The following is a 14,769-nucleotide window of genomic DNA, read 5'->3' as shown; positions in this document are numbered from 1 at the left end:
CACCCTCTCTGGACACGGTGCTTGGCATCCCGAAGAGCCTGTTGTCAATGTTCAGCTGTATCTAATGCTCAGACTATATGGACAGGAAATATCTGGCCTAGACTGCCTAGATCAACTAGTAAAACGTCACTTCTCCCTTCTTTTTAGTCCTCTGTCATCTCAGTCCCTATATGCACGAATGGAAATGAATCACAAACATAGGAGAGTTTTCAAGTGAGCAAAGGAGGGCACACTGAGTCTTACAGCAGGCTGCTACACCTGCCTCTAAATTACATATAAGACACTTTCATGCTGCACAGAGCATAAGTATTTAACTACTTACCTAGCTTGAATTCAAGCTAGGAATTAATATGAAATAAATTTTGCTCAGCATGGGACTCTCTGGGAAGGTGTGTCATGCTCCACAGCCCAGGTCCTGCATACCACTCCAAGCCTGAACACAACCACAATGAAGCAATTCCTGCTGATTGGGACATCTCTGGCTCATAGAGATCCATTTGGCTACATGTGCTCTTTAAAAATTAACATTGCTGAAAAAGGGCAAATAAACAAAGGAGGTCAGAATCACCTGCAAGTACTTTACAAATGCAAGATCACTCTTACCATTCACTTCAAACAGCAAAACCTCATAGCTAGCACTAATTTAGCCAGGAAAGTAGACAAAAACTCCACCATGATATATCTGCGAGTAGCACCACAAGCTTTACAATTAAGATGTGCAGTCATGACCACACCAAGTTAAGATCACAGGAGCAGGACATGGTGCTACCCATGGGCACTCCTGAACTGAGTGGCCACAGAGGAGACAGATGCCTGACCCATGGAATCACATCCCTAATCAGAACACACCCAGAGGTCACCCTGCCATAAAGAGGTGTTCAAGGCTCCTGCCATTTACTTGGAAAATACTTTTTTCCATATGGAGCCACTTTAGTGCAAAGCAGTCACACTCCTTTAGTTTAAAGAGCACACCCCCTAAGCTGCTTCAGGCTTCCCTCCCACAACACCATGCCCTCCAATTTAAAATGGCAAAAGCCAGTCAGCCCTTGGAGGCTCTGAATGTGAAAGGACTGAACTAGAAGGACCCCAAGAGAGAAGCAACTGCTCAACCTCCAAAGCCTTGTCAGCTTGCATACTTGCAGATCAGCACCCCGTTTTCTGTGGGAGGAAGGTGCTCTAGAACGAAGTGTTCGCCTGCTCCCAGCCATGGCTCTTCAGCTGAGGCCACAGCTCGGTACAAGGCAGAGCAGAAGTGTGTACTGACCACGCCTGGCTACCTCATGGATCTCCACCTGGGGAGTCCTCCTGGTGAGATGTCACTGCCATGGGGTTACCAAACAGGAAAAGTGGCTGGAATGGTCTTGGTTGCAGCAGGAATGACATTCTATACATTTAGCCCATCTCAAAAGCCTGCAGTCAGTAAGTGGGTCTCTTCTACCCTCCACACGTACGACTTCCAATTTCTTTATAAAGGGCCTGGCAGTTGTTATTAGAAAGAACATACATAGATTTTACCTGGCACAAGCTTCTCTCCAGAACAGACAAACTTTCATTAGTGGAAGAAAAAGGGAAAATGAGGAATTAAAAACAGCCATGGGAAGTGTGAGAGTGTGAGAGAAATAAGCAAAAAACCACTGCTTTCTCAAGGTCACTGAAGAGCAGTCAAGGCCTGCAGTGAAACGCCGAGAGCTCTCCAAGGGCATGAGAACGTAAGGTGAACAGAGCTTTTTACTTATTTCCACTGCTGAGAACAGCCCCCTCCTCATTGCAATGTTAATTTCCAACAAAATATGGAAACAAATACCTTGTTACACCAAATTATTAAATTGCTTTAGTATCAGACAAGCCCAGGTAAAAGCTGTTTCTGTGGACAGCTGTGAGTGTCCCCTATAGCCACACCTCCAACAAGGGGTTAACGGGAGGCTACAAACTGCTGTAACCTCTCTTTCCCATTTGCTCAGGGATTTGCTCACTGAAACAGAGGCTACTGCTCTTTAACCTGTCTGAGAAACCTTTTCCCCTTACATAACCCCAAGATTCTGTGAAGCCCTCTCACGTTCATATAAATATATATTAAGAAATCTACTTCAAAAGCACTCATGTTGAAATTAGTCTGCAATCCCTTTGTTTAAAGTTGCTACCGTTCCACAAACGCTGTTTGCAGTAGTAGTAGAATTGCTCAAGTACAGCTCCTGAAATGTGAAATAAAAAGCAACAGTGGAAAAAAGCCTCTAACTTCAACAAGGCAATCAATGTCTACATGCTTTTTTTATGCATAAAAAAGAGATTGGATTGTTTTTTACATAGTTGTCAATTATTTTTTCCAGCATGGGAAGACTCCTCTAATAAATTAAAATATTCATTACAGCAGATGCTCTCAGCAAGCTTCTTTGGATGAACAAATGAGATCAACCTGAAAAAACACTGTTTGGCTGAATATAAGCATCACTAGTAAAATCACCAAACCATTTGCTTCCCCTATGGTATGAAGTATCCAGGAAACTTTATTTCATTACTGAGTGTTGCATGGGATTTAAATCATCCAGCCATGGCAATGTTGCTGGTCCACTAGAGAAGACAAATCACGAGCTGAGCTGATGCCAAGACCCCCAAGGCTGTTGAAATCATCTCATGCTTTACAGACCAAATTCAGTACCTGACATGTTTAAAAATATGAAATTATTTTAATAAGTCTGTTTACATTTCAAACAAATAAGCAAACATTGTTAAAATTCACTTCATCTCAAAATCACAGAATCAAATATTCTGTGAAAATACTTACACCTTACAGTTTGACATTAATCCAACAATTAAAATAGTATCTGGAATGATTCTATGGATTTCTGCAGCTCACTGATAGAAAACATCCCAACCTACTCAAACAGTAAACAGAACAGTTATGATTTAACCCTTATCTCAAAATATCTTTTTGAAGTTACTTAGCAAAAATAAACATCTCTGTACTTAAAATAAATGATGTACAATTACAACAGCTCTTATGCAACCTGTAGTATAATCTGTAAAAAAAAAAAGTTTCTCATTTGACTGTGAGCCTGGTTCTAGACCTGTAAATAAAGACTAGTGATAAAGTCTCTATGCCCAGGGGAGATCTGCTGAACTAGACTCTATTTTGTCACAGAAACTTGCACAACAGTAACTCAGACACAAAAGAAGTAAATTACCATGGTACTTCAGAAAAAGAGGTTACTACAGTCCCTACAGTGAAAAGCACATATATAAGAATTTGTACAAAATATGGGCTGACAGATAAATGGCATTTTAGGAGAAAGTGTATCAGAGATTTGTATTTCACCTTGTGAAAATCCATCAAGTAGGGCTACAAAAAGAAAAACAACTGTAAAGTTCAACAAAGTTCTCTACAAGTGAGCAACTATCTGCTTTCAAGGAAAAAAAATATAAAAAAAAATCTTTTCAGGGAAAAATAAAAAAGAAACACCAAAAAACATAACTCTGAAGCAGTTATGACTGTCCAAATCTGTGACTCCAGAAAGAAATCATATGAAGCAACTAAGAATTGACTAATAGTTCTCCCTCCTGCATGGATTTAAAATGGAAGTTTTCACAGTTCCATTGATGCAGTTTAACAGTCAGAAGAGCAAAGTGGGGCTGGGAGGAGTTGATTAGTCAGTCAGTGTTCTTAACAAAGTTTATTAATTGGTTATTTTGTGTCCTGAATGCAGGTGGTAAAAAGGGTGAATTGTAATACAATTTCTATAGCAAATTTCTTTCTTTTTTTTTTTTCAAACTGAGATCATCCAAAATACATCATTCCACTTTTCAGAACAACCATTCTAATGCAGAGCTGATCACATTAATGGTGCACTTTGTAACAGCCCATGGAGACAACGCAAATTAGTACTTTGGCCTCTTTTGAATATCATCTTATCTGAGGCCTAGGAAGTAAGCAGAAGTTGATAGTAATTAACTGTGGCCTTTAATAATAAAATTATATGAATCTTCCAATGCTAGATTTTGTAATAAAGGCATAACTTCATGGTGGCAGAAGCACAAGAAGATTCCAAAAATAGCTGAACACATCTTTAGCCATGAATGAGAAGCTTCTTGTTTTGTTTTATGTAATAATCACAGAGCATGAAATTTTGACAACTTGGCATGTTTTGAACTTGCTTTTACTTCATTCATTTTTAAGAGTAAATGGCTGATGGTGTCTAAAAACATTAAATGAAGGGCAGCTTTGCAGGAATAGGAGATGGGATCCTTAAAGTGAAACTTTAAAGAACCTTCTCTTTTGAAACACAGGTTAGAAAAATACCATCATACTATACTAATGAAATTTTTATTCAACACCCAGCTCTTCCATTTGATGGGGAAGCAGACAAACATATACCTTAAAGAAGAACCCCAAACAACAGAGTACTCCTCTACTGCTTTAGAACTGATGAATGCACACCCATTTCTCCTAGACTTTGTAAAAAACAAAAAAATTGGTAGGAACCCTTAGCAGAGTGCCTTATCAGGAAGGGCCAGCCCAACCACTGCTCTTTCAGTTCGTCCAGAAATGGCTTATTTGTGTGCAATGAATAAGCAGATGCTAGATATCACTGGAGTACATCACAGTGAACAAACACTGCCCACAGGCTGGGGTGGAACAGCAGCACACAGGCACAACCCCTCTTAGCAGGTGTTCAAATTACATGTTCTTAAAAGCTTAACACTTTGTCTGGATTCCAGATATCAGCCTCACTGCTAGCAAAGTTGGAAACAACAATGGAAATCATCAGTACAAAAAGAAATTGCTGTAACAGGCTTCGAAGAACAAAGAGCTTCCATGCTCCTCTTTATTTCAACAGAGATGATCAGTTAAGGTGCTTTAGGATTCTGCATGGCAGACAAGCTGGCAGAGGTGGCCATTTAATAAGCTCTGGAGTCTTTAGTGGGTATCTGAGGGCAGCTCCTGGGGCAGAGCCCTGAACTGCTAGTTTCTGTAGCGGGGCATCTGTGGAGCAGGGGCTCCCTCTAAGGGGACTGAGGAGGAGACTGCCATCAGCTGTCCACCATGAATTCTCTCATTCACCCGCAGGTCACAGCCATCCTGCAGCATCCTTATAGCGATCCTTGCAATGTTTTTAGAGTCATCAAGTCCACTGTGAGGTCTCCCATCATAATTCATGCCCAGATTTTCAAGCATGATTGTCAGCTTGGTCTGGTTCCTAGGAACCTGATGGAGAAAGTGAGTAACATTCAAGGATTAGGTTCGGTACCAAGTCTTTTAAATCTAACACGGGGCAGTAGAAACACATGCAGATTTCAAGCCTACTTAAGTCACACAAGACTTTCATGATGCCTTCTGTCAGATCACTAACATTTAACTTCAAAGCACCTTGGTGAGACAGACACTCTCATTTTTACAGAGGAGAAACAGTCAACAGGAGTTTGTCTAGACCTGGGATCACGTCAAGAGCCTCTGGCCAGCACCAGCTCAAGATACACTTGTGCTGGTAAGGGTGGAAGCTGTGACCTAGATAAGTTTAACCATCTTTATAAAAAACAAAAAACAGTGGCATTGCAGAGGGAATCTCAGTTTGGTTTTCCTTTTAAATTCTAAGTGATTAAAGAAGCACCAAGCTCCTGATTCTCACTGGCATCAAGCTCCTGAGTGCCTTCAATCTTCACAGGATCTCATCAGCAACACCGACAGCAACCCTGTAATATTTGTCCAGCAAAAAGTAAAGCTCTTCCTTATTAAATGTCAATCTCTCTTTTATCTAGATGTTGCATTTAGTATGAAGAAGTCTTCAAAAGAAGACCATTAGCTATGTTAAATCCCTTTCAAAAAAAGTATTTTAGTGTAGGCTGATTGGGAATTTGCTAGAATCTCCAATAACTCATTTTATGGTGGTCTGACAGAAAGCAGCAATAAGGCCCAGCACTGAACTCAGTATTACTTTTCTCTTGACAATTTGATTCCACTGTAGATACATCCTAATCTTTCTCTGCCTCCATGACACTGTCAAAAGTCAAGATTCTATGAGGGTAATGGTACAAGTTAATTTTGTAGTGTATTGAATGAAAACAGGAAAAAAGAATCAAAAAATCAAGACAGTCTTTTCAGCTGAACCACTTGATCTAAGAGGACCGGTATAACATTTTTAGACAATCCTTCAAGGAGCACAACCTGATTCTTAAAAACAAGATTAAAATCAAAATGCAGTAATTATATGATCTTCAATTAGTGAAGTGAGATCTGCACATGAAACGCATTTGAAAATCAGGCACCAGGCAACTAGTTCAAGTACCATAATGTTATACTACAGAAGTAGAGATGACAAGCACAACAGGTCATTCTAGACTTTTAAACCAAAATTTCCCATAAGTGAAACAGCAATTTGTACAAACCTTGTAGAAGTTCCCATATGATTTGCGAATATTGATCCACTTTTTGGCAAAAGAAGGGTATTTGATACGGCTAATACGGCACTGGATGTTCAAAAATTTACTCATATCCCAAGATCTTAGAAAGTCAAAAGAGGAAAACATTAGTCGTATATAATCCTGTGTTCTGCATATTGCACAGTGGTACAACTAAAAGCTTTCTTGTCTCTGGTGATCAGTAGAATGAAAACAGTTTAGGAAAAGCTCATTTGCTACAGTCCTGGTAAAGAATTTTTGATATGAATTTGTTAATAATGGGGAAAAAAATAGGAGCAAGACTTTCACCAGGATGGTTTCAGGTCTGCAACAGTTAGGACAAAAAATAGCACACCAACTACTCCACCTACCACATCAACATGGAAAACTGCCAATGAATTAGATGCTTACACAGCCCTTGGGGAAGCAAGTGACACCTTAAATCTTCCTGATTATTTGGGTATGCATTTACCTCTCTACTTCAGGTAGAAACTAGACTGCACCTAGTTTTATGAGAAACCAGATCTCTATGAAAATATGAAGAAATTATAATCCTATTTATTTAGCAGCCTGCCTTCCTGAAGTGAACCACCCCAACAAGATTGTAAGCTGCAAGCTAAAGTAAAGCTTTTTTCCCCCATCTCTTCTAGCTATCTATGCAATCTCACCCATACAACAGAGATTTCAATGTACCTATTTTCCTTAAGGAATTTCACTGGGGGGATTCCTCTGGAGCAGAACTCCAGAGACATTTAGGCCCAGTAATATAACCAGTCTTGCATCAGCTTTGCTTTCGCATTTTCTTTTTTTTTTTAATTCACTGTTGCTTCCAAAGAGAGCAGTGTAATTATAGGCTAAAAATTAAAAATTGCAGAGTATTATTTTCAGTGTTATGTGCTAGATATAAATGGAGAATTACAGCAGCAACAAAGTGCAGTCTTCAGCATCAAAGTTGCATACAGACCACTAGGAAAGAAACGGCGCCATCTGATGGATTTAAGCTTCATTTTGAATAGTTCAGTTCAGCTGTACCAATCAAACAATCTTTTTAACAAAAGCTTTAATTAAAATAAAACCAGCAAAATGGCAGTGTCCTGATCCATCTTTAGCAATGCTCCCACAAATATTAAATGTGGTTTTGCAGTTTTAGATTGCGCTGAAGGCTGTATAAGGACATACCCATCAGTCAACAGGGAATAGCTGTACTTTGTTCCCAGTTCTCGTTGTCTCATCCACTCTATGACATTCTGCAGAACTTGAGGAAAAATATCAGCTTTATCAACAATGTCCTAAGAGAACAAAAAAAAAAAAAAAAAAAAAACCAACAAAAACAAAACAACCAACAAAGTAAGGAACATTTTTTCAGGAAAAAATCCCTCAGCATTAAGTGTATAAACTGTACTGGTATATGGGCAATTAAAAACTTGGCTTCATCAAAATCTTTACAAAACCAGATTACATGTTAACAGATGACTGGACAGGTTTTTCTAAACTGAAAAAATAGCACCACAAAAGCACTGCTACAAGAGCCAACCTCATAATAGCTTCTGTAAAGGTAAAAGGTTAGTCCATAGTTGAACCTAGATTAAAACCTTTGAGGTTGTTTCCCAGGCTCCTTCTTAAGTCACTTATCACTAGCCATTGCCATCCTAGGACTCGAAACTCTTCAGAACAAAAATATTAGGAAAGGAACTGATGCAATTCAAAAGGTGCTTTGCCCTACTGAAGATTAAATTTCTCCACATGAATTAAAAAGAAAATATTTTTCCCCATAAAATGACCAACTTAGTGAAATCAGCTCTGTGATAATTGGGAGAGGGAAAAAACAAGGGTTAAGATAATAGGCCTTACAGAAAAATAACCATGAAAAACTACCATTTAAGGTTACCAGTCTGAAAACATCAACATCACATCCCTTTTTTTTTTTTTCTATTTCTTCCTGAAGAAACAAAAGTGCAAATTACCTGGGTTATTCCTGTCAGACTGATGCAGAAGTCTGAAAGCTTGGGATTAATCTCTGGCTTCACGTATTGCTGAAAGGTATCCTCCTGTAACAGGAGAATCAATGGCTCAGCTGCAGCACACTCTGCAGCCTGCAAGGCAACTTCTCTGGCTCACCTGCAGCCCAAAGGCAACAGCAGCTACTTGTCCTGCTGCAGGCAAAAAGGAGTGTGCACCTCCCGAGCCAGTAGGAGCCTCCTGACTGGCCATCACCAGATCCCTAAGAGGACAGACAGCTTTCCAACCAGAACATGGCCTTCCTCTCAGCCAGTAGGCACCAAAGAGTGGGAATGTGGAGTTAAGAGGGAAAAATGACTTTTTTTCTGCAAAAAAGCAGAGGATTTGGGAAAAGAAGAGTGAAAGTAAGGAAAAAATAAGTGAGAGGCATGAGCAAAGCCTTATGTTTTTTAGGTGGTATCTCTAAAGGTTCACCTGCAATTCAAGGAAAGCAACCAGCCACACACCTCAGAAGCTTCAGGCAAGTCCTGGCCTCTAGATGCCAGCCAGGCAGAGACAAACAAAATCTCACTCTGGGAAACTGAGCAACACAAGAGTGAAGACTGAAGGCAAGTTCCATGGAAAAAAGAAAGCCCCAAATCCCTGCTGTTATACAAAACCTTTTGGACAGACAGAAAAAAAACCACTCAAAGGGCAATAAAAACAATCTTGGTAATCTGCACAATCCTTTTTCTGCTGTTAAGTCATACATGCAGCTGTTCTTTACTGTAGCATCACAACGATTACTGGAAATCCTCTTCCCATTAAGAGTTCTTCATAAACGAACCATTAGTCAGAGGTGTGTGCACATCCTCTGTTTCACTCAATTTCAGTGAAGCAGCAGGTAGTTTATCCTAAAAGAAAGCTGTACTGGAACAGAGCACTTGAGGCTACCAAATGCCTGTGAAGTATGTTTAAAATCAGGTGACACAGCTGTCAGTCTATTGGGTACAATGTGGAAACAGCTGAGCCTGACAAGAAACGGAGTTCACTCAATCTCACCTTCTAGAACTCTGCATTAGTGTCTTCTAGATGTCCTCACACAGGACCACAGAAATTGATCATTTTTGATTATGATGAATGCCTCGTGTCCTAGAAAATGATTTGTGGGCCTTAAAGCAGGGAAAGAAAGTGCAGGTGGGAATATACACAGACAACTGAGAAATTCGTATCAATAGAGGGAGTTGACAGCAGAAGAATGATCTACTTGGATGATCATTTGGAAAATACTTTCAGAAGAGAAAGTTTTGTTTGTACCTAAGAGGCACAGAGGATAAATCCTTATGAAAAAAAATATGCTCTTTTTAATGAAGTTCAACATCTACCTAGAAACTAATCTAGACCTTCTGATGCAAACAAATTGCTTCAAATAACAGCATACCAACACAGCCATTAGATCACTTACTATTTCCAGGGTACGAGTGTTTACTAAGACAACAGGAAATTCAATTATTTCATGTACAAATTCAGGTGGATTTCCTTCTTCACAAGTTGCTTCAAAGTCAACGACACAGATGTAGTCATAGCAGCTGTCTCCACTAATGTGGTCCTTCTGCATCAGCTTCTGTTTCTTATAATAGTTTTTCAATCTCTTTTTCAGTACATCTTTCACTCCTCTAAAGAAATAGAGAGAGTAACAAAGATCACACTCTTGTTTAATTATTTCCTTGTTGTAAAACTGAAGCTATATTTAACATTTGAAAGCTCAACACTTATTAACTTCATTTTCAACACCAGCACATGTGAAGTCTGAATTCCACTTTATCATAGAGGAGCGTTAGCCCCATTATCTCCACTACATTAAACCCATTTCTGGGATAACCCAGAGGCTGTGATACCCCTCACAATACAATACCAGAGACAGACTGGGAAGCATGGCACAGAGAACTCTGCAGTCACCTCTGCTTCAGCAAGACTTGTTATCCAAAGCTTTTCCAAAGCTCAAGTCTTTGTAATTACCCCTGTTTGATCTCTGGCCCTGGAAGAAGTACTGCTTCACCTGGATTTCCCTGTGCCCTCTACCTGAAGTGATTCATGCCTGAGGCCTTTCTGCATCAGCAGCATAGACAACACAGAATCCATCTTGAACATCCACATCTTACATTTTTCTCAATTTAAATTTAAAATTCAGCTTGAATAAAATTAAAATGAAGTATTTGAGATTCCAGTTGTCAGAAAAACCTCCTGGTCAAGATTTTGCTTTTCAGGAAGTTTATGGCTATAAATAAATTCACATGGCAAGCAATTTAAGTTACTTACTGTATCATTTTAATATAAACATTTTAATATATGAGTGCATATGCCAGAACTGTCATGCACCAAACCAGAGCTGAATAAATGAGGATCAATTACTCTTCCAAGGAAGTTACTTTCAAAATTATTCATTACAAATGAAATCACAGAAGCTGTAAGAGATATGAGTAGCAAGTGGTATTATCAGAAAAGCAGCCCAGTGATCCACAAAGAAGAACTGAAATGAAACTACTAAACAGGCATTTGAGAACATCAGCTGCTTCTGCAGAGAGAACTCTTCTTCACTCTGGTTTATTGGTCTAGTTTAAGTCAACGACCAGTCCATTAAAAGTTGAGACAGTATGGGAGCTGATGGAGGGGGAAATTACCTCTTTCTTTAACAAACTTATAAAAAAAAGTTGAAAATAGTAAATTACTGGCTATCACAGTAACCTCCAAGGAAAGGATGGTGTGTGGTAATCTGCTCAATTCTCTACATTAGAACTGATGCACTATTTGTTTATAGATAAGGCACATTCTGACTTGACGTACTTGAATATACTGACAAAAGAAGCCTAGCTTGGGTAAAAGAGAAATTTTAAGCTTTTAGCATTTACAATTAAATTTAAAAACTCATATAGAAAACTTATAACCTAGGAGAAGACCATCATGTACTATTTGAATTCTGCTTTTAATTTTAAAATCAGAGCAACTGCTAAATAGCTATAGAAATCTAATGTGTTTTACCAAAAATTTTCCCAAGTAACAGTAAGATTTTCTCCTCATGAGGCACTAAATTAATTTAACCAACCAACTCCCCACTACTACTTCCTCATTCTTGCTGCCTACAGAAACAACACACTATTTTTCTCAGCTGACCTTCTTCACAATATATCAATATCTTGCCTGGCCACAGAATTATTAATCTTGCAGGTCATTTCCAGTACACCAGGAACTACACTATACTCCCTTGCCTCTGCCCCAGTGAACACAAATCCAGCTTATAATACATTCATTTTTTCACATTTTTCTAGCACATGTATTCAGAGTAGCAAACTCTCCATCTAAAGGTACCTCTCCTCTGCAGTGATTAAATCCTGAGCCCCACCACCAGAGTTTGTAGCAAGTATCAGATCTGTACCGGTACACTAAATAAAAATATAGATGGTCTGAAGCAAGTTGCTGTATGATGAAGGTCTGCAGCACCACCTGAGAACCACTGCAGTTCTTCTTTCCCCCTTGACCAAAAAGTGATGAGAAGTACCTTACAGTTATGTATTCAAGCATTTCTTTGGGTTGCCAGTTGAGACAGGACACATTAAGCAGTATACATTAATCCTACAACAAAAAAAGCTTCAACAAGATTGCACACGAAACCACTGGTGTCCAGTGCTGTGCCTGCTTTTCACTTTGTGCTGAGTTTTTGAACTTTAAAATAATCATCTCTCATGACTCTACTGCTCTCAAAGATAAATCAACATGTTTACAAATAACCTGGTTTCAAGCTTGAACTCTGCAAGTTTACTTCTGAGCTCTTCTCTGGTCATTCTGTTGATACAACCATTGGTTATAGCAATTTCTTTGTAAATCGGATCACTGAAGTCGTTTGAACTGGCAGCTGAGGTTTTGCCATTAGTTTCTTGATCACTGATCCTACAATGCTGTCTACCCTAGAAGAAAGAGAAATCAGGAAGTCATTTAAGAACGTCAAAACAAGATGCTTGAGCATTTCACAGCTCGTTTTGGCACCAGAACGCAGTAGAGCGTCACACTGTTACACTTGTGATCAAACTGAGTGAACTAGCTGATAGAAAGGTAAGCGAATCAATACCGAAGGCTGCTCTGAAGCAATGTTTTCCTAAACAGCAACAAACAGAATAAAGGAACACTAATGCCCGTGTCTTGAGCCGTGTCGAACAGCAGCTCTTGGAGACAAAACTCGAACATGCATCCTAACCTCAACAGAAAGATTTCCCTGGGGCAAACGGGCAAAGCCTTCACGAGCAGCGAGATATCTCTCGACGACTGAATTAGCCACACTGACTGAGACACGCGGGCCGGGGCCCAACGCGTGCAAGATAAACAAAGCAATAAACGAGAGGAAAAACTACGGGCACTTCCCGGCTCCCGGCCGCTGCTCGCGGCCTTCATGGGGCCCACACACGGCGCGGCCGCGGCGGGCCCGTGGCACCGGCGGCGCCGCTCGGGAGGGCGAGCCCCGGGCAGTCGCGGGCAGGGCAGGGCCGGGCCGGGGCCGCGGCGCTCGGGCCGCCCCGTGAGACCCAACGGCTGCGGCCGCGGCTCCCGGCGTTCCCGGCTGCCATCAAACACTGCGGTGGGCATGGCCACGCGAGCCCGGCCGCCTCACCCCCGCTGTCCCGCCAGCCCTCGGCCCTGCCCCGCTGCAGCAGCACCGCCGCCTCAGCCCTCCAGGGCTTCTGCCCGGGGTTTGGGGTCACGGCAGCTCTCCGGAAGCCCTCTCCGTGTTACGGGAAACACACACTGGGCAGACACCTCATTTACGCCTCCGTCCTTCCCATGGCACCGATTTTGCACAGAGCACCCGAAACACGGATCTAGGACACCCGCGGTGTGTTCAGTGCCAGGTCACAGCCACCAGAAGGATGCAGTTCACCCCCAGCCCCTTCCTGCCAGGGAATTTGCCGTGCCTGCTGTTCCCCATATCCCTTAATCCACAGCCAACAACCAGGGTGAGGTGGGTGACATGTAAAGCTCTCTGGATCTTCTTGGCCTGGAGGTGAAGGCAAAGCAGTGAAGTCTCTCTGTCCATCACAGGTCAGTTTGTTTTCCGCTGGTGCTTCCCACGGTCCTGAAATGCCACCCAGTATCCCTCAGCGATGGAGGCTGATGTGTACTGGCACCCAAGTAAAGCAACCACGCCAATACCTCCACATCTGCCAGCCACTAAACAGCCCAGAGTCTTCTCTCTGCCCTGCTGTGGCTGGGGCACCCACCCTCAGTCGGGCCTCCCGTCTCACTGTGGCACACCAGCATCTTGCAGATGATGACATCCCCTTCTCTAGACCTGCTGTGCAACATTTGTCATCCTCAGGTGAGTGTGCCACAGAGGTCTGTCTCTTCCACATTGAGTGATGACAAAGTGAGATCACACACAAGTGCTTGGGGCTATATGTCCTGCTTTTGGCTGGGACAGTTAGCTTTCTTGGAGACTGCTGCAGCGCTGTGTTTTTTTGATTTAGTATGAGAATATTGTGGATTATACACTGATGATTCAATTGTTGCTCAGTAGTGCTCACTCTAAGCGAAGGCCTTTCAGTTTCTCATACTCTGCCAGTGAGAAAGTGCACAAGCTGGGAAGGAGCATGGCCAGGACAGCTGACCCAAATTGGCCAAAGGGATATTCCATACCATGGAACACTTTGCCCAGTATATAAATGGAGGGGAGGAGGAGGAGTTGACTGGGAGCTGCTGATACTCATCCCCCATCACTGGGGGAGGGGCTGGGCATCAGTCAGTGAGTGGTGAGCAACTGTACTGCACATCACTTATCTTTCCTGGGTTTCATTCCTCTCTCTTTCATTGCAATTACTATCATTAGTATTATTATATTTACTTTGCTTCCATTATTAAACTGCTTTTAACCCATGGGTTTTACTTTTTTCCTTCCCACCAGGAGGTGGTGGTGAGTGAGCAGCTGTGATGATGCTTAGTTGCCAGAGGGGGTTAAACTGCAGCAGTGGGAAGTGATTTGCTTCCATTTTTAATTCATCCTCCTGGTGCTGTCACAAATGCTCCTGTTGCCAAGCAGAGGACCACCTGCCTTACGATTCTGCCTCCAAAACCTGCTCTGAACATGAGCAGGAAACCAAGCTTTTCACAAATGCAAACAACACGGTACCAATGAGAACCATTGAGCTGGCCTCACAAACCCATAAAATACTTTAAAAGGTAGTGGGTACAAAAGTTGTTCCCCAGAAATCACCTGCCTTGCTAAAGTGGGCAGTGATTCACAGACACTCCATGCAGGGGCTCCATGCTCAGATTCACTCAATGGCAAATCTCTTCATGACTTTGCTACAGCACAGATCTACAGCTAGGTGCAGAGCCTTCCAGAGCTAGAACCCAAGGAGGCACTGCAAGAAGAAAAACAAATGACACAGCCAGAAC

At 41.6% G+C, this 14,769-nt stretch overlaps 1 protein-coding gene across 1 annotated transcript; it reads right to left on the bottom strand.

Annotated features, from left to right (window-relative positions):
- Positions 1 to 4,789: 4,789 nt before the first annotated feature.
- Positions 4,790 to 12,285, bottom strand: ERI1 (exoribonuclease 1). Its single transcript, XM_041479975.1, has 6 exons — positions 12,115 to 12,285; positions 9,794 to 10,004; positions 8,355 to 8,438; positions 7,570 to 7,679; positions 6,379 to 6,493; positions 4,790 to 5,200 (listed from the first exon to the last, which is right to left on the bottom strand). Exons 1-6 carry the CDS (start codon positions 12,165 to 12,167, stop codon positions 4,958 to 4,960), a joined length of 816 nt encoding a protein of 271 aa, XP_041335909.1. The 5' UTR covers positions 12,168 to 12,285; the 3' UTR covers positions 4,790 to 4,957.
- Positions 12,286 to 14,769: the final 2,484 nt, after the last annotated feature.

The sequence above is a fragment of the Pyrgilauda ruficollis genome, unplaced genomic scaffold (genome assembly GCF_017590135.1).
Source record: "Pyrgilauda ruficollis isolate IOZ18807 unplaced genomic scaffold, ASM1759013v1 scaffold5, whole genome shotgun sequence".
Lineage (NCBI taxonomy): Eukaryota > Metazoa > Chordata > Aves > Passeriformes > Passeridae > Pyrgilauda > Pyrgilauda ruficollis.
The sequence above is the reverse complement of the archived record's forward strand: the minus strand, read 5'-3'. Positions and strand labels throughout refer to the sequence as shown.

Excerpts from the sequence above, each read along its gene's own strand:
- ERI1 (XM_041479975.1), bottom strand. The coding sequence starts at position 12,167 with ATGACCAGAGAAGAGCTCAGAAGTAAACTTGCAGAGTTCAAGCTTGAA. Across the intron at positions 10,005-12,114 it reads GAGTTCAAGCTTGAAACCAG|AGGAGTGAAAGATGTACTGA; the intron begins GTTATTTGTAAA and ends CTATTTCTTTAG. Across the intron at positions 6,494-7,569 it reads TATTCCCTGTTGACTGATGG|ATCTTGGGATATGAGTAAAT; the intron begins GTATGTCCTTAT and ends TGACTTTCTAAG.